General features: G+C 35.4%; 1 protein-coding gene across 2 annotated transcripts; it reads right to left on the bottom strand.

The window, feature by feature from the left end:
• Positions 1–3,612: 3,612 nt before the first annotated feature.
• LOC136205476 (probable LRR receptor-like serine/threonine-protein kinase At1g56140) lies at positions 3,613–19,486 on the bottom strand. Of its 2 annotated transcripts, XM_065996082.1 has the most exons (24): positions 19,206–19,486; positions 17,380–17,563; positions 16,867–16,938; positions 16,238–16,309; positions 15,546–15,617; positions 14,998–15,069; positions 14,788–14,859; positions 10,559–10,630; positions 10,374–10,445; positions 10,188–10,259; positions 10,035–10,106; positions 9,887–9,958; positions 9,667–9,732; positions 8,791–8,853; positions 8,184–8,228; positions 8,023–8,084; positions 7,462–7,841; positions 7,110–7,305; positions 6,859–7,020; positions 6,639–6,757; positions 6,331–6,541; positions 6,017–6,248; positions 5,213–5,363; positions 3,613–4,404 (listed from the first exon to the last, which is right to left on the bottom strand). In XM_065996082.1, exons 1-24 carry the CDS (start codon positions 19,327–19,329, stop codon positions 3,988–3,990), a joined length of 3,132 nt encoding a protein of 1,043 aa, XP_065852154.1. In that variant the 5' UTR covers positions 19,330–19,486; the 3' UTR covers positions 3,613–3,987. The 2 variants fall into 2 exon arrangements, with proteins under 2 accessions (XP_065852154.1, XP_065852155.1); XM_065996083.1 differs by lacking the exon at positions 14,788–14,859.
• Positions 19,487–20,653: the final 1,167 nt, after the last annotated feature.

The following is a 20,653-nucleotide window of genomic DNA, read 5'->3' as shown; positions in this document are numbered from 1 at the left end:
TCTGAGAAAAACCAGCCACCCAATTGCCCCCAGCGTCTCTCAGAACCCCTTCAGCAGCAATTCTACCGTCCGCAAGACAAGAGCCATCGGTATTTAGCTTCACCATCCCTTCCCCCGGTCTAAACTAGCCTAAAAGATGCTCCACAGATCTCTGGCCAGTGCTGGCTAAATAGTCCCCTTTGTAACTATTGATAATAGTGTTAACTCTCCTGGAGAAAAAATCAGGCAAATTAGGAATCACAGTAGCTTTACCATCAAACACCTCAGTATTCCTCCACTTCCACAGATGGTGGCAGACAACGGCAAAGAGGATAGCACCATGCTCCAAATGAGGCAATAACAAGCCATTTATACCATCTAATAACCAATTGTTATCAGAGTAGGCAAAGAAGTTAGGAAGCAACTCCATCGGGATCACTTTTTCCCACACGACCTTACTCCTCGCACAATCCCTTAGAACATGACAGGTAGTCTCAGCCTGCACTTTGCACCTATAGCAAGTATTAGCCTCAACAAGATGGCGCCTCTTCCTTTCCACATTAGTTAGCAACCTATTCTTGGTACTAAGCCACATGAAGCTCCTAATGCGGTAAGGAACTTTTAAGGCCCAAATACTATTCCAGGAAGCAGAAGGAGGGATATCCAAGTTAGGACTGAAAGCTTCAAAAGCCGATTTGCAGGAATAAGTACCATTGTTAGTCAAGGACCAACAATGGCTATCCCTATCCTCCTCATTACAACTAACTTTAACTCCACGGATTTTAAGGAGCGATTCAAGATTAAGGTAAGACTCAAATTTCGACCAAACCCAATCGCCCTCCAAGTTCACTACATCAGCGATACTCCAACTTCGGATATCTAGAGGCAAAGGAGAACTACACACTTCCGATAAGGGAGTCTTATCAAGCCAGGTATCATTCCAGAAACTAATAGATCTGCCATTGCCCACCGACCACCCAATCCCAGAGCAAAATTCAGCGAAAATAGCGTTAACCCCTTTCCATAAGAAGGAACAATTCAGAGCTCTCTCTTTCGGGCCCCCAAAAATCTTATCCTTTCTGTACTTCCCGCACAATAACCGAACCCAAAGAGCGTCCGGATTCTGCCACATCCTCCAAAGAAGCTTCATTAAAAGAACTTTATTATTATCTTTGGCTTGTCTGATTCCTAACCCACCCTTATTTTTAGGTTGGCAAACCTCTTTTTAGGGAACCAAATGAATCTTCTTCCCCTCTTCCGAATCCCCCCAAAGGAACCGACGATTTATTTTATCAAGCCCATTCAGAACCGGCTCAGGCAACCTGCAAGCTTGCATTAAATGATTCGGGGCAGCACCATTCACAGATTGGATCAAAGTAAGACGACCCGCAAGGGAGAGGGTCTTAGCTTTCCAATTAGCACAATTTTTATTCGTCCTATCTAGGATATCCTTAAAGGAGGCTTTTGAAACTCTATCACTATGGAGGGGATCCCCCAAGTAGTTATCGAGAGAATTGGTTAGAGGAATACCTGAAATGTCACTCAACTTTCTGCCACTCATTGGGTTCATATTTTTAGAGCATAACATTAATGTTTGGTTTGTTATTTTGATAATTAATTGTATAAGAATAATTAATTACACAGCTATTAATACTATATTTATAAATAGAATTAATTCGAATACTGATTTTAAAGTTAATTCAAAACTTTAATAAAACTCATGTAATTTGTTATGATGGGATTTATATTCCATAACTCAGCCCTATATGCATAATATCTAATTAACACAGTTAAATATTAAAAAATAAAGGGTATTAGAGCCAACGTTGGTTTCTTTTTCGAATTAAAGTCTAGTATAACATATATATTGATTAGATATAGGTTGCATATAGAACTAGCATGCATTGAGCATAACTTCTTACTAAGACATGCATATAAAAATGACAGGATTCACATGAAAATGCATTTTCCACCCCGTCTCGTTTACATCCTTACAAGGAAATATAAAATAAACATAAAAAGGAACTAAGCAATTAATTATGGATATATATACAAAAACATGGGCTATAATTATGCTTAAAATTGGATTGACAATGAAGTAGTAAACTTTTATATACATGGACTGGGCTTTGGTCTTTCTCTTGGAAGAGTTTCTTAGTTCTCTATATATGCAAACAACCATATTAAGTTCAGAAATGAGCAGTGTTCTAAAACCGGCTCAGGCGAGAATTTTTAAAACACCATTTCAATTTTCTCAAGTAGACCGAATTAAGACGGTTTACTGATTTTTAGCCTCTCAAGCGGTCCTAAGCTGTTCTAAACGGATCCTAGGCGGATTTAGACGGCCCTAAACAGTCTTTTTTTAAAAAAAAATTGACCATTTAATTTTATGTCATTTTTTTTAATTTTAAATAACCAAAAATTAAAACAAAATATCTAAAACTATTAAATGTTACTTTTAAGGATAATGGTATCTTTTTTGGAACATTTTGTTATTAATGTTATTTTATAGACACATCTTTTTTAACATTAATGTAACAAATATTAAAATATATAAGTTTTTCTATCTTCAATATTTTATATTATTTTTTTACATAGTACCATTTATATAATAATTTATTTAATAAGAATTATAAAAAATATAAAAATATAAATCCAATTAATCTTCGAAGTGTTTGCTCACCTAACTGATACCTTACGTTTTTTTACAACCTTGAAAATGAAAAATATTCATGGAAGAGTTTTACCAATTCAGACCTTTATCCATCCTACGGAAAAGATTAAGCAGCACACTAGGTGTCATACTTTAAAAAATATTTTCTTTTAAAATAAAAGACTATATCATGGGTGATCGGAAATTGGGAAAGAAGCAGCAATGGAGATGGCGAGCTGGGAATTATCGTGACATGGTGGCTATGGTACAGGAGGAACCTACTGATAAACGAAGGAACTACAATAGCTCCCGAGCAATTGATAAGTAAAGCCCGTAATTTCCTTACAGAATGGAAATCCCGCCTGCCGCAAGCAACGGAACCTGCCCAAAACAATTTACCTGCTGGCTCTTACAAGGTTTGGCGTCCGCCTCCCGATGGCATCACAAAAATCAATTGTGACGCTGAATGGGAGGATAATGGCCTCTCCCTGTATTTCGGCTGAAGCTGCAGAGTTCTTGGCAATCCGGGAAAGCCTAATCTTGGCGCAGAGCAATAATCTACAAACCATCTATGTCGAGTCCGATGGAAAGACGGTGATCGACTCACTCACCAAAGGACCGATACCACTCTCATCGCTCCATTTTCTATATTTAGAAGTTATTAATTTGTCTTTAGCTTTTTCAGTTTGCAAATTCTTGTTTATTGGTAGAGAAGGAAATAAGGCGGCTCATTGCTTAGCTAAATGGGCCCGTGATTTGCAATCACCTTTGATTTTACTTGGAGATAGTCCGGGAGTAGCTTGGCCTTACTTATGTAACGATGCTCTCAGTTTATGATTATTGATCTCTTCCTCAAAAAAAAAAAAAAAAAAAAAAAAAAAAAAAAAAATCCAAATTCAATTTAGATAAAAATGTCATTCACCATAAAGTCATGCTAAGTGGAAACATTACAAATATTTCGAATGAAATGAAATAGAATAGAAAAAGAAAATTGTACTTCTATTATTTCTCATTAATTGTTATAAATTATAACTTATGCATATACACACATTTTATTCAATCCAATGACACGTCATCAAAACCGTAAAAATTTAGTAATTAACAGATTTCTAACAAACTTAACATTTTAGCTCCAAATTCTGTTAACACTATTAACAACTAACGAACCTTCTTGTTTTTGTAATCTCCATGTGTAGGTTGTGAACTTCTATCATTCTTCAACATCCCCCTCTTCAATACATGCTTATAATAAAAAAAAAGAAAATGGTTTGTTCCAAATAAAAAAAAAATGGACAATAATGGAACATCATAGCAAGAAAGATATAACTGTACAATCTGTTGCTTCAAGAAAGCACTCACCTCCCTCCCCCAATTATATCACTAAGCCTTGTTTCTGTGACATTAACTGGAGAAGGTGTTGGATCAAATCCTAGGTTAACGTCAAGTTTAATATCATTCCGACTTCCATATCTTTCGGTTGCATTAATCTCAGATTTTGTAAATGTTGAAGTATTGTTGCCATAAGAGAAGCCACAATTCACATCTTTAACATCCCAATCACTCAAATAGCTTGGTTTTGAAGTCACTGAACTCACTTCTATGTCTCCTGTGAGCATTGCTACAGCACGAGACATAGTCGGTCGGAGTAGTGGTGATGCTTGGGTGCATAATAGAGCAACCCCTATAACTCTAAGAGCTTCATTTTCTTCGAAACCCATCAAAGTTGGATCCAGCAATGCCAAAGTTTGGTTATTTTCATACAGATTCCATGCCTGGAAATATGCACAGAGAAAAGAAATAAGTTGGAATGTATGTAAATGTGAAAGGAAAAAGCTCGTTTTTCTGCCCAGGGAATCGACAAAATTCATAAATATAGCTGAACTACTTTCATTTTTGCATTCAGCCCTTGTATTTTTATATTCAAGAACATTTGGTCCTTCCATTAAGTGTGCTTTTCCATGTAAACCACGCCCAATAGAAGTGTCAAATGTTCCTGAAACTAAAAGAACAAGAGCCAGATGTGACAAAATACAGGAGGGGGCTAAATTGGGGATTTTTCCTCACAATAATACTCATTATGAAGATTTATACAAGTGCAAGATAGTGTCCATTAATGCTAATTTTTAACCGTGTCAGAGGATCACGAAACTGGTGTTCAAAATACCAGTTCCAAATGCAAAGAACTAGGTGATCCAATCACCGGGTTCAGTGTCAGATATCAGCATCTGACACCAGTGTTTGTAACACTTGGTATCACATATAGAATAGTTGCTGCAACTTTTTCAGTTGCACTTGCAGCAGCATCAGACACTTAATCTGGTAATTGGATCCCTGGGTTCTTTACTTCCAAAACCGGTGTTTGAACACCAATTTTGTAGGCATTCAGACAATCCATACAAGAGAATAAGGCTCGGAATATATTTTTTTAAACATGCTTAAGGAATTTTCCTCAGAAAAGACATTATACTGAGGAAAAATCCACTAAATTGATAAATTTTGCCACATACTACAGTTAAAAATTAGCTGTTTCCTATGCCAGAAAAAAAAAAAAAAAATTAATACCAAACTGTTTCTCCTTACCCATCCAAGAAGATAAACCTTTCTCTCGATAGAGTTATTTTCATAGTTTGGTATTCCACTTAGGATCTCTAAAGCAAGAACACCAAAGCTAAAAACATCAGCCTTCTCTGTGAGATGTCCACGCATTGCATACTCTGGTGCCATATACCCACTGCAAGGAAAACTCTCTTTAAGATAACCTCAATGTTTCTTCAATTATTCTTTTGTTGCTTAAATTTTAAAAATATAGTCTTTGTTGGAGCTAAAGTGGCATATTTTTTTATATAATAATATTATCCTTGCATACCAGAGCCTCTAGACCAACTGGTCGAGGGTTTCAATCTTTTGGTTTCATGATACCTTCCAGCACAAAACAATGGGGTAAAATAAATCTATAGTCCTTGAACTATAGCGCTACTAACATTATGGCCCCCTAAGCTTTGACATAAAATTCCAAATGATCATCTAACAATATAAATATGTCTTAAACCATTATTTAGCTCTCGATCTATCCAAAATTTTGTCATTTGGCCCCTGACCTATTATTTGGTCACATTTTACCCCTAACCTATCCCAATTTGGATGAAATTTCACCAATTGAGATAGTTGAGGGGCCAAATGTGACCGAATAATAGGTCAGAGGCCAAATGACAAAATTTTGAATAGACCAGGGGCTAAATAACACTTTAAGCCTATAAATATCGGTTGACCACGTGAAATGTCTAATTTTGAAGGGATCATCATGTTAGTAATACCAAAAATTGAGGGGCCATGGTTCTACGTTACCCTCAAAAAAAAAGGAAGGAAATAGTTGAAAGGGCTTACATGGTCCCAGCAACCCGAGTGCTTATATGGGTGTGCTTTTCATCATAAAGCTTTGCCAATCCAAAATCCGATATCTTGGGGCAGAGTTCTGAATCAAGCAAAATGTTACTTGCTTTAACATCTCTATGGACAATCCTCGGTCTCGACTCTTCGTGAAGATAAGCTAGCCCTCTAGCGATTCCGAGGCATACATTGAAGCGCGTTTCCCAGTCAAGATGCAAGCCATTTGCCTCTGCATTAGTAGCCACAGTCGATATAAAATGCTACAAGAATAACATACCATTCAATTCAGTAAGCAATGATTATCTGCATACCAAAGAGTGCTTTATCAAGGCTCTTGTTCTCAAGGTACTCGTAAACTAAGAGACGTCTATTTCCTTCGATACAACAGCCATACAGTTTCACGAGGTTCCGATGTTGAACTGCAGATATCGTGGCAATCTCAGTTATAAATTGATCCTTCCCTTGATGTGATGCTAGAGAAAGTTGCTTAACTGCTACTTCCCTCCCATCAGAAAGTGTACCCTGTGAAAAGTTGTTGCAAAAATTGATGCATATAGCCTTCTCAATCAATTGATGAACTCGAGACTCGAAAAATATGCTAATCTAGGTAACAAATTACCTTGTATACAGGTCCATATCCTCCCTCTCCGAGTTGATTCGAGGGGCTAAAGTCTTTCGTGGCTGTTTTTAACTCAGAGTAACTAAAAGTTATTGGTCTAGAGCCTATTCCAGAAAGCACTGCAAATCGGAGAAAGATATTCAATTTGCTTACAATAAATAACTTTAAGCATCAGAAAAACTGCAATGATTATAAACTTTTTTGTCATTATTAGTTTTACCTAATTCATCATCAAGGGCAGCTTTTCTTCTTATATAAACGATTGCAACAATCAATATAAAGCTTAGAACTCCAGCAGACACAGTAATGCCGGCAATCAATCCTTGTGTGTTCTTCTTGCGTGGAAGACCTGGTGGTATTCCGCTTACAGATGGTCTAAACTCTGCTCGGAGAATTAAACTACCATTAAAAAATAACTAACGAGGAGAAGATTTTATCATTTTAAACATCTCAAGTAACAATATTCATTACCTGGAACAACACTCAAAGCTGAGATAATTGGTCCATAATAGCCTTGTACAGGTGTGCAACAGGTACCTTTACCAGCCCAGAATAAGTGAATTTCAAGATGGTTTTCAGTAACAGTAGCATTAAAAGTCTTTGTTACTGCTCTTTCCACATCACCCGTCTCCCTTGCTATGTCAAAGGCTCTCAACTGCATCTTTCCCTATGATACAAGCAAGCCATTGCATTAATAGCTAAAACTTAACACTTGTACAAAAAAAGGTTACTAGACAACTCGAATTTTAAGTTGAAACTCAAACACAGTTTGGTTTCTAAATTGAATAATTCTCGAACGCAAGGTTGCATAAACTATATCTACCTGAACATAGATGTCGAAAACACGCCTTGCAGCACTCTCCCAGATTTGAGAGCTTCTATGTTTAAATCCTGTTTCCGCAAATAATAAGCTTACTGTGTAATTTCCGTTCTCGAGGCCTAGGCCGAAGTATCTAAGCGAACCAGGGGCGAGCCTTGAAGTCAAATAAAGTTCTGGGGTGTTGGTGCTGGTGACTTGCGATAAAGTATCTTCGACATATGTTGGATTTACTCTGTCAACAAACATGCCTGTAGTACTAACTGCCCATTTTTGGCTACTTGCTATGTAGAATGATGCAGCACCTAAGGATGAATTTTCGGCCTCGTACACTCTGCCATTAATTATCATCTCTGGGCCGCCACATTTAATTGAAACATTTGCATCTATAACAGTTAACAAATCAAAGACACAATGTTAGCTACCAACTGCTATTCTTTGTTCATAAGTACTTATAGTTTCACCATGTGTATCTGATAACTGTGTCATCTAATGACCAACTTTCCTATTAGAATAAAATAATTAAAAAATTCATGAAAAACCCAATAATTGCACAAAGAAGCTTACACCGAGGAGCATTCCTATTGCAAGGGAAATTTCTTTGCAGGCAATTCAATCCCGGAATAACACTGCATGGATGAATAACTATTATTGCTTACTTGATTGAGAAATACAAATATTACTATGTTGGTGGAAATAAAATCCAATTAAACACAAAGTTTACTTACCTTATGTTTGAGTTGTCAAATAAAAAGTTGTTGGCAACAAAATTCCTGAATAATTCCACGCAACAGTTAGTGCAATAGACGTTGAAGATAAAACATAACAAGATATTTATATTCCCTAATGGGAATTCAACATGCCTAAGATAGTAAATATTCCACGGATTTGGGTCCTCTCAAGTCAGTCTTAACATGACAGGTCATGCTGAAGAGGTCTCCACTCTTCATTTAAAAATAAGTGGTTGTGATTAAGAAGATTCTTGTAATTTATAAAAATAAAAATTAATTCCCATTATCTAATAGCAATTACCGGAGTTTGTGGTGAAGTTCATTTTCTTTTTACATATATCTAGTTTAGTTTTCTAACTTATCTCACCTAACTTCTAATTGCTCTAAATTGTATTTACACGACGAGTATACCAACTGGGTGTATCTAAATTGGTACATCTCAACAAAGGAGAGGTAAGAGGGTTCGAAACTCGGCCTCTCCATTCCCTCATCCTCAAATATCAGAAAAACAACTGAGAAGATTGGTATATCTACATATAGATATAGTAAATGATAAAGGAGTGTCATGTGAATGAAGAAAATGACAGAAAAAAAAGAGACATACAATTGTAAATTTGGGTTTACCCATGAAGGAAAGCTTCCTGTAAGCTGATTGTAAGATAAATCTCTGCATACCAAAACAAAAAATAAGAATGAGTATGCAGATATCATTTATCAATTTTTATTTGATATTCATCTAGTAAAACTGTAAGAGTATTCATCAGCATGTGAGGAGAATTATTGAGATGTGTTTTAATTATTACATGTCAAACTAAAATTTATCTAAATTCCTAAATTAAATTAAAATATATATATATATATATATATTATAATTTCTAGTTTTATTCTAGTTATTATTAAAGAAATTTACACAATAAACATTAGGTGCATAGATGCCAAAACAAAGTAACAAACAAAAGAACTATTATGCTAATGGACTTCATTAGCAAATTTGACAAGTGAACTAGTTGAAGCATGTTGGAAGGAGAATCTATAAAGCCTTTAACCTATGCAATAAGACGCAACAAAAAAAATACATTAAATTAAAATTAAAAACAATGTTCAGAATCAAATATCAATTGTTTCAAACATTCTATTTTTCATTCTCAAAAGGGAAAAGAATGAAGGATGCCAAAACCTAATATTTTGACAAATACAAACATGAATGCATCAATAAAATGAGTTAATTTTGTAATAATGAATATTCAAATGCAATAAAAGTCGAATATATGATCTATTACATCAAAAGTTTACACAACAATGAGAGGAAATGGAGCATAGACACCAAAAAGAAAATGCCAAAGGAAAAACATTTAGAAACAAGCTTTATAGATCGAAGGGGCAAACTTGAACCATGGTCTTAAATTGGATTTTTTGAGTTTAAATGTTGTTGAGGAAATGCAATTACATTCAACATATCATATACAATTCTATGACTTACATGGTTTGAAGAATATCGCTTTTTTCGTCAGGAAGACCTCCAGAAAAACTATTGTTTCCAAGAAACCTGGCCATATCACAATGACAATAGAGGAAAATGCCCCCAAAAAGAAAACCAATGTCAAATCAAGATATCAAAATGCAGAACCTAAAATTCAACATTCATAATTTCATATCTAACATCAATAACAAAGTAAAGAAGATAGGTTATTGATTTTTACAAGGATTCAAGAGAAGTTAAAGTGAACAGAGCATTTGGAATTTGGCCTGTTAAGTTGTTGAAGCTTAAATCCCTGCAATGCAAAGGATGATGATGTAATAACAACTAATGATATAAGGAAATCACAGTTATGATCTTATAAGACTTACAATGTTTTTAAACTTCTGTATTCTCCAATGTTCGATGGAATAATATCATTAATCAAAGCATTCCTCAGAGTCCTTTTGATCAAAGAGATAAGTTATTAATGTAAAGTCTATGAAAACACAGGAAATGAATAATTATGAGAGCTAACAACTTACAAGTCCGTTAAATTCTTCATATCCTTTATAAATTCAAGCGATGAGCTCGCATTATGCAAATCGCTGATCCGTCTGCATGGCCATATATAAAAACTACTGATATTGACATTCTTTACATGTAAATGCATGTACATACATATCCGCTCAGGAGAGAGAGAGAGAGAGAGAGAGAGGCAAGTTACTTACAGATTGATCATTGAGACTAACTTAGAAAAGCTGGATGGTATTGGACCTTCAAAAGAATTCCCCTGCAATCTCCTAAGTTCAATTTATAGAAAATCATTGTCCATTTTACACGGCTATATATCATTCGAATAGTTCATTATTTTTGGTAATTTTGTCAATAAAATTAGACATTTTTATCAACTCACAATGTGTCAAGACCTGTCCAATTCCCAATGAAATCTGGTATTTTGCCAGTGAAAGGATTATCAAATGCCCACCTAAATACAAATAAGTCATGTTAAAGTAATAATCACTGAGAGAAGAGAATCAACTATACACTTATATATTAGAGATATTTAGTAGTATTTACTGTTTATAGAATTTACTGTATTTACACAACAGTTAGACAGTTAGACAGAATTAGAGTTTCACTGAAACGTGAACTGTGCTGTGTATATATACCATTTTACTCATCAATAACAATCACTAAGAATCATATTGTTTCATGGTATCAGAGCTTAAACCTAACTCTTCCTTCCTCACCTAAAATTCCGAAATCTTCCTCTTCCCTCTAAACCCTAAATTCCGCCGGCCGCCAACCCTAAACCCACCCTGTCGCCGCCGACTCCTCCTCCTTCCGCAGCCATAACAAACATTTCGGCCATCTCTAACACGAACACAAATAACACAGCCAATTCCAACACCGAATCCCCCTCACATGAAAACCACACCTCGAATCATCCCTCCCTGTCCGTTTCCAACATCTCGACATTTGTCAAAATTACCCTGGATATTAAAAAAGGTAATTATCCAACCTGGGCAGCTCTATTCAAACTTCATGCCAAAGCATACCAAGTCCTAGACCACATTATTCCTCCATCTGTGACACTAGCTACTTCCCTCAAAGCCAGAAACCCTGACCTATGGTCCCGTATTGACACTGTTGTTCTTCAATGGATATACAGCACAGTATCCCTCGATATGCTTCATACCATCATTGAGGCGGATTCCACCGCAGCTAATGCATGGACTAGTCTACAGGACATATTTTCAGATAACAAGAACTCTCGTGCCCTTTTCCTACAACAGGAATTCTCCAAAACCAAGCTAGAAAGTTTCTCTGACATATCCTCCTACTGTCAAAACCTAAAATCCTTATCTGACCAACTTTCCAATGTGGACTGCCCTGTTACCAATGATCAGATAGTTCTGCAGCTTATATCTGGTCTCACTGATGCCTATCCAGTCACTTCTAGTCCTTCCGTGTCCTCGTCTTCTCATTCCGCGTTTACTGCATTATCCTCCGATGTCTGGCATAGTCGATTAGGTCATCCAGGACCTCCTATTTTGAGTGTCCTGCAGAATAAAAATCTGATTTCTTGTAATAGGATTAAGGATATTTCTGTTTGTTCTTCTTGCATTAATGGAAAACAAGTCAAACTACCATTTCAGTCCTTGTACAATGTTGCATGTATGCCTTTTGATTTAATTCATAGTGATCTTTGGACATCTCCTACTTTGAGTTCTAGTGGTCATCGATACTATGTATTATTCCTTGACAGTTATACCAATTTCTTGTGGACCTTTCCTTTAGCAAATAAATCACAAGTATTTTATGTTTTCCTTACCTTCAGCTCATATGTCCAAACTCAATTTGAGCGAAAAATTAAAAGTTTTTCAATGTGACAATGGAGGTGAATTTCACAATCAATCCTTTCGTCAGTTTTGCAATGATCATGGAATGAAATTTCGTTTTTCATGCCCATACACTTCCCATCAAAACGGTAAATCCTAACGCACCATCCGAACCATAAATAATATCATCCGTACTGTCATGAACCATGCATCAATTCCATATAAATTTTGGCATCATGCACTTGAACTCACAACATATTTGTTAAATATTTACCCTCACAAAGTCTTAGGATGTAACTCTCCCACCAAAATTCTGTATCAAAAAGATCCCACCTACTCTCATCTACGTGTGTTCGGATGCCTCTGTTTTCCTCTCATTCCATCCACATCTCGTCATAAACTCGAAGCTCGATCCTCTCCGTGTGTGTTTTTCGGCTATCCGTCGAATCACAGAGGATATAAATGCTTTAATCCTGCAACAAACCAGTTCGTCATATCCCGTCACGTTGTGTTTAATGAGTCAATTTACCCATTCTCGTTAACATCAGCGCCCAGCGCTTTTATTCCTGAAAATAGTACAATTGACACAGATTCCCTAATTCATGCTTCTCAATCTCCCACATCGAGTCAGTCACCGTCCGACCCACAATCACCCTGCGTCGCGTCCCGTCCTGTTCGTGTCGACCTGTCGTCTCCCCGTGTTTCGTCCATCGAGTCGTCCAAATCGTCGTCGTCCGAGTCCACTAAATCCGTTGCGTCGGCGTCGCCAGGGTCGTCTCCTCCCATCGCGTCGCCTGTTCCGTATGATTCTAACCCGTCGTCTCCCTCCTCATCTCGTATCGAGTCGTCTGCCCCGACTCTCATGTCCTCTCCTCCATCGCATAACAATATTACCTCTCTTGTCTTGCCTTCCACTACCTCTGAGCCTAATTCCCCAGACACGCACAACTCCCTGCTCAATCCAAATAACCACAATATGACTACCCGCGCCAAACACGACATTCACAAGCCCCATCGAATGCTCAATTTGTCTGCCTCTGCACCTAGCACTATATCCCCTATTCCCAAATCACCGATTCTTGCATTAAGTGATCCAAATTGGACACAAGCCATGACTGATGAGTTTGAAGCTCTTATTGAAAATAAGACGTGGGTACTCGTACCCCGTCCACATAATGCTAATGTTATTCGTAGTTGTTGGATTTTCAGGCACAAGACTAAGTCAGATGGATCATTTGAACGGTATAAAGCAAGACTGGTTGGCAATGGATCTGGACAGTTGGCTGGTATCGATTGTGGTGAAACGTTCAGTCCTGTGGTCAAACTAGCGACCATCCGTGCTGTTCTTAGCATTGCTTTGTCAAAACAATGGAATATCCGTCAATTGGATGTCAAAAATGCCTTCCTTCATGGTAATCTTAATGAAACAGTATATATGCATCAACCTTTGGGCTTCCGTGATCCCAACTATCCTGATCATGTGTGTCTGCTTCAGAAATCTCTATATGGCTTAAAGCAAGCTCCTCGGGCCTGGTACCACAGGTTTGCTACATTCGTTACCACCATGGGATTCACCAATAGCATTTCTGATAATTCTCCGTTCATACTTCAGCAAGGCACAGAAACAGCTTACATCCTCCTTTATGTTGATGATATTGTACTTGTCACCTCATCTGATACACTTCAATCGTCGATCCTTTCTCAATTGAACTCTGAATTTGCAATGAAAGACTTGGGGCCTCTTCACTACTTCTTGGGCATTTCAGTTAGACAGTCACCGGGTTCCCTCTTTTTATCTCAAAAGAAGTACGCCTCAGAAATTATTGCCAAAGCTGGTCTAGGCTCCTGCAATCCTGCTAATACTCCGGTTGACACAAAACAGAAACTCAGCATCTCATCAGGATCTGCTTATCACAATCCCACGGAATACAGACAGTTAGCAGGTGCCCTTCAATACCTCACTCTCACCAGACCAGACATCTCCTATGCCGTTCAGCAAATTTTTCTGTTCATGCACGACCCCAAGACATCCCACATGGCAGCTCTTAAACGCATTCTTCGGTATGTACAAGGTACTCTTGATCTTGGTCTCACCTTATTTGCTTCATCTCCGTGTCAGTTGATTTCTTACACCGATGCCGATTGGGCTGGGTGCCCCGACACTCGTCGCTCCACTTCCGGGTATTGTGTTTTTCTTGGAGATAACCTACTTTCTTGGTCAGCAAAACGACAACCCACGCTGTCCCGGTCCAGCGCCGAAGCAGAGTATCGTGGAATGGCTAATGTGGTGTCTGAAACATGCTGGATTCGCAACCTTCTACTTGAGCTCGGATATCCGATACAGAAATCAACTATTGTTTATTTTGACAACGTTAGCGCCATTTATCTCACCGGCAATCCAGTTCAACATCATCGCACAAAACATGTCGAGATGGACATTCACTTTGTCCGGGAACGGGTCGCCAAAGGCGAAGTCCGCGTGCTTCATGTCCTGTCACGATATCAAATAGCCGACATCTTCACAAAAGGGCTGCCCACACCACTCTTCGAAGATTTCAGAAATAGTCTCAATGTTCGGCCTCCGAACCTTTCAACTACGGGGGTGTATTAGAGATATTTAGTAGTATTTACTGTTTATAGAATTTACTGTATTTACACAACAGTTAGATAGTTAGACAGAATTAGAGTTTCACTGAAACGTGAACTGTGCTGTGTATATATACCATTTTACTCATCAATAATAATCACTGAGAATCATATTGTTTCATTATAAACACATAGAATATTGATTTTCCCTTACAATATTCTCATGCTTCGAAGCTTGGCGAATGTCGTAGGAATTTCACCTTCTAATCCACAACTATTAATATATCTGTAAATTTTACAATTCAAACTTAATCACATATATCATTAATATTGATTGAAATTTGTGCATCTGAAACGTGTGAATGTGCGTCTGTGTGTTTATGATTAAACTGAAAGAGGAAGAGAGATTGAATTTGGAAATTACAGCTGCTCAAGCTTAACTAGATTGCCTATCTCTGGGGGCAGTGTGCCAGAGAAATTGTTTACACCAAGAGACCTGTTCCAAGAACATTCAAAGAGATATTTCTCAGAAAATAGTTTTCAAACTTATAAATACACTAAAGACACATTCATAAGAAAAAAATGATCTATTCATAAGACCTGTTCCAAGAACATTCAAAGAGATATACTCCAAACTTCTATTTCAAATTTTTTTATTTTTTTATTTTTCTGAAGTTTGAATAGTTTGAGTTACTAACAGTTTTTCTAACATTATTCACAGATTTAAATCAAAATAATTTCCAAAATATCAACATCATAACAGAGACAGACATTGCTATAAACATGAAGCGATCGGACTACAATCAAAACAAGCCAATATATGTGATTCTACTCGGTTAACCAGGCAACAAAATTATCAGATTCACTGTTGTATAATCTTATAATCTCTTACTGCTATACTATTATACAGAACTAAAATAAGATACAAACTTTCCAAGTAATAGAGACATAATAAGAGATGGCTAAACTTACAACAAGGTTAGATCCTTCAAGTTTCCAATTTCATTTGGAATGGTCCCTGAAAATGCATTGTGGGCAATTGACCTAGTCCATGAAACCAAAATAAAATTAATCAAAAAAAGATATACATAACACTAATATATATGGTCATTGACTCGGTCTCGGTAATGAACATAATGTTAATATCAAGCAAGCAATCACAAAAGGCATAAGAATTATGTAACTATCAATGAACACTTAGCAAACTTCTATTTTACAAGGATATGCTATTTAATATCACTTACGAGGCTAATAGCTTCTTAGTTTAGCTCGTTTTGTTTTAGTTCAGTCTTTACCAAAAAAAAAAGAAAAAACAAATTTTTCATATACCATTAAAACAAATTTTATCATTAAAGAAAATGACATTTGTAATGCCAGGAAATAGGAAGCTTTTTATTACTATTATTAGTATTCATTGTTCCATCATTTTTATTTGATCACTTCGATCACATTCTATCAAGATATGTCAAACGACATGTTTATGAAATCATGTACGCAGTGGTACATGAAGAACTATATCACTTGACTAATTAACATATTAGATATGCATAAAGTTTATCTAACTACTGCTAATGTGTAAAATATCATATAAGATTCTGAAGGGAATTAAAAAATAAAGTCTGAAAGTGTTAAATCATGTGATAAAAAATAATTCATGTACTTACAAACCCCTTAGTGCTGTTAAGTTTCCAATGAATGCAGGCAAGGGCCCTGTGAAGTAATTTTTGTCAAGTTTCCTACAAAAGTCAATCAAGCAAAATGTAATGTTATATACTTCCACTATAACAAATACTCTACCATGTCAATTAAATAAAATTAATTTAGGAGTGGCAAATTTTGACCTGATTCAGACCCATCTGAAAACATATATAATCAAAACTCACCCCCAAATCACAACCAGACGTGAGTGGAAAACCCAATTGACCTAGAATAGTTTAATCAGAATGGGAAAAAGGAAACTGGAAAATGAATTCAAAAATGCAATGCAGAGGAATCAAATAAATTTCTCATAGATTGATTTGTTTGGTCATCCTACTCTGATACAGAATTGGTGGGCTAGTATGAGTATTGTACCAAAAAAGACTAGAAAATATTCAGAGGCTCTGCAACTTGCAAGGACAGATACTCAACTTTCGAAATATAAGAATTATCCAAAAAAGAAAAAGAAAACTCAAGAAACTCTCAGTTTCAAGTTTAGACCTCTTTTTAGAAAATAACTTCAATGAAATTCGAAAGTATCAAAGAGTTAAAGAGTATATTAAACTTAACAGGTAAAAATGCAGAAAATTCTTACAAAAAGATTAGATGTTTCAACTCTACAATTGCTTCTGGAATTACTCCTCGTTTGTTCAAGTCAAACACTCTCCTGCAAAAGTAGTTCACCAAGAACTAATCACTTAACCCTTTTTAGAACAAACAATATATAGAAGCACCAGATTTTGTTCAACTAAATACATTTCTCCCTTTGTTTCTACTTCACCTTGGGAAGAATTTCATATCAGTTCGTCTATTTCGTTAAAATCAAAATTTACCTAAATTATTATTACAAACTTCACTTGTTAGTTTGAATTCCAAAATTTAGTGCTTCTTTTTTATCCAATAAAAACAATAATATCTGATAAAACTGTCCTTAGGACTTGTGCACGATAAAGCAGTAAACAAAACAACTTACTAAGAATACATAAAATAGTAATAACCAAAGATGAGAAGCAGTAAAACTTCAAATGAGATTAAGGTAATTAGTATGTCCCCAAATGATATGAAATCACATAAATTTGAGAATAAAGAAGAAGAAAAATATACATACAGTCTTATGATGTGGCACGTGGAATTTTTGTTAAAGGAGCAATCGCATTTGATAGCTGGATTATTGCCAGGAACTTCAAATTCAGATTGATCAATGGCAGTTCCACTGCATGGCTCTCCACTTATATTCCAAGTATCTATTGCTTTCAAATCCCATCCTTCAAATATCGTGTTCAGTGCTCTCACTGTTTTCACCATCTCCAGATTATTACATACATTTTTTTAATAATAATAAGAATAAAAATAAAAGATTGTTATTTATTATTTACATTTGCAGTTTCAAAAATTCTATATTTCATATCTCACTTAACAATATGTCACCATCATATTAAAAAATTATGATAAAAAAGCCAATAAATCTAAAGTAATAGAAAATTGACAAGTGGAACTCCATTATTTATATAATCCAAATGAATTAAATCATCATAAAAACATAATCATTTTAAAAAAATTAGGACCACCTATCACATTATCCATTTTCTCAAAGAAACTAATTCTAAAGAGTTCTAATATCTATTTTGAAAGCAAAGGCCTATCTTATTGTTGATATTGTAATTCATAAATTATCTATTTTATGAAATTTGACAATTTATTTAGCAAAAGAGAGAATGTTTTTTATCATATGCTTTTCCATTTATTTTTTGAGAGATACTCGGGCTTAAAATTTCAGTAAATTACAAAAATAGCAGACATAAAATAAAAATTACAAACATAGCAATATCTCCATGGTATCAATTTGGTATCTGATTTATACTTAATGACCAAACCGTCCACTAGATCTAGGTTTATTAAATCTAAGTCTTATGATATTTTGAATCTCTGCCGATTCTAATAAACCTAAAATAACGGTAAAAATACTAAATGGTGGTCCATGTAATCAAAATCCACTAACATTATACTAATGGTAGTAAATTAAAAAATATTTTTGATAATTTTCTAAAAAGCTATTTGGTAAAATTTGGCCCATAAAGTTAAAAATGAAATCATATGATTTCAAGATGGCCATCATAGTTGAAAAGGTAAGCACCATTCAAAAATAATAATGACTAGTCTCCTTTTATTCTTTTTTTCCGTACAACCACCACGTTACTATTATCCACACAAAAAAAAAAAAAAAAACCCCACGTTCCTTAATAATTTTCAAAGTAATGTTATTTAATATATAGTTTATCAGTTTTACTTACTTCAATTCTTAAATACTAAACTCAATGCTTCAAAAAAAATAAATAATAAATAAACTCAATTGTAGTCTAAACACTATATTTTTATATTATTAAAATATTAAACATTTTTTCCTATCAAAAGAAAATATTAAAAAAAAAATGCACCAATAATAATAGTATAGAAATTTTCTAAAATTCTTCAAAAAAAAAAAAAAAAAAAAAAAAAAAAAAAAACTCAAATTTCCCTAGTGGACCAAAATTAAATATAGAAAATACTAATAAATTTAAAGCCTTTCAATAATCAATTAACTAATCTGCCATAATAAAAAGAGTAAAAGACAAAACCGAGACAGCTAATTTGTGAAGCTCATGATTCCCAGCCCAACCTACCCAATACCTAAACCACCCTTGACCCTGAACTATTATATGGTGAAAAATAAGAACAGTTTCAGTTTCGGAAGAGCAGCTTCCGATTCCCAAACTATAATCTAATGAAATGAAGAAATTAATTAGGCATATAATGAACTACGATTCACTGATTCTTCAATCTTCGATTTCTGATAATTAATCCATGATCAAAAACAGTCATATTATGAACCGATTCTGAATTTCTGATTCCGATTCTAACAAAAAGAGAAAACAGAAGAGAGAGTGGAATTAGTACCTTCAGCTGGGTCCGTGGTAACATTTTGAGCAGTGGAAGAGTTAAGAAGAAGAAGAAGAAAACTCAAGTGAAGAAGAAACACTGAAGTAGAAGAAGGAGGAGAAGAGTTCATCCGGTTCTTCATATTTCTCCGTTCCCTTCCCTCTGCTTTCTGATGGCTTCCTCTTTTACAAACAAAAATGAAAACCGCCGTCAATTCTAGAGTTGTTTTGAAAAGCCCAGTTCAACATTATTGCCGCTTGTGTTATAGTTTTCACAGAGAGAGACCATTATGACTTTTCTCCCCCTTGCGAATGAACTAGAGAATATATCTATATCCTTGTAACAAAAAAAAAAAAAATATATATATATATAATTATGCATATTTACATGTAATTTTAAGCTGAAACTATTTAAAAATTTCAAATTTATTTATTGAAGTAACTTTTCTGATTAGATTTAAATCTAAAAACTCATACTAATTAATATATTAATTTTAACCAAATCAGTGTTGGATTAATTTTATAAACACACAAAGTAATGATTACTTTATAAAAAACAAACCATAATCTTTATCCGGTGAGGATTAATATAGTCATCCATATATACCAATTTGTATTTTAAGAGCAAAAAAAAACAACATTTTTCCTTTTTATGATAAAATATTTTGTCGCTCATGAGGTATCCTTAGTTTTAGGGTTCGCTTATTTCACATGTTCCTGTTTATGGTTACTATTAGTTGTTTGTTATTTACTGATATGCAGTATATATTAGTTGATTTTTCTGTTAAAAACAATTGTTTTGAATTTTGACTAAACATTTTTTATCAACTATTTAGAATTAAAAGATAAAAACAGAAGACAGTTTAATGAATTATTTCTCAAATTGAAAAAAATTAATAAACTAATACTCAAGTTAAAACATTCTGGAGAGAAAGGATGCCCTAGCCGCCGGAGATTCCTTTGTCGCCGTCGTCCAGGATGAGCTCGCCGCCGGTAGATCTTGATGATCACGTTGACATCAGAGTTCTCTTCAATCCAAAGCTCCGATTTGGAGCGCCTCAGACACAAAAGGCGGCACCTTCGATACAGAAAGCAACGCCCCAGACGTATCCTAGCTACACCACCATTCTGAAACGCAATATTCCCATGACACCTTCCTCTTCGGCAACAGTTTCGGAGTTCGGAGGGGTTCGATCAGTCAAAATAACACAAGCAGCGTATGACAGACGAATCGCGCTCTGCGAACATTCATTAATCGGCAGGTTAATTTTATCCAAGGGCGACTCGCCAAGGAAGGTCTCTAAACTGAAAACGATCTTAACAACGGAATGGGGGTTAAAGGCCTCATGGAAACTCATATCAATTGGAAGGGGGTTTTATCATGTTTTTCTTCAGTCAAGGGAATCCAAAGATCAGGCTCTCAGCAAAGGAATACTGAACCTAAAGCCAGGAACTTTTCGGCTACAG

Source organism: Euphorbia lathyris, chromosome 9 (genome assembly GCF_963576675.1).
Source record: "Euphorbia lathyris chromosome 9, ddEupLath1.1, whole genome shotgun sequence".
Lineage (NCBI taxonomy): Eukaryota > Viridiplantae > Streptophyta > Magnoliopsida > Malpighiales > Euphorbiaceae > Euphorbia > Euphorbia lathyris.
The sequence above is the reverse complement of the archived record's forward strand: the minus strand, read 5'-3'. Positions and strand labels throughout refer to the sequence as shown.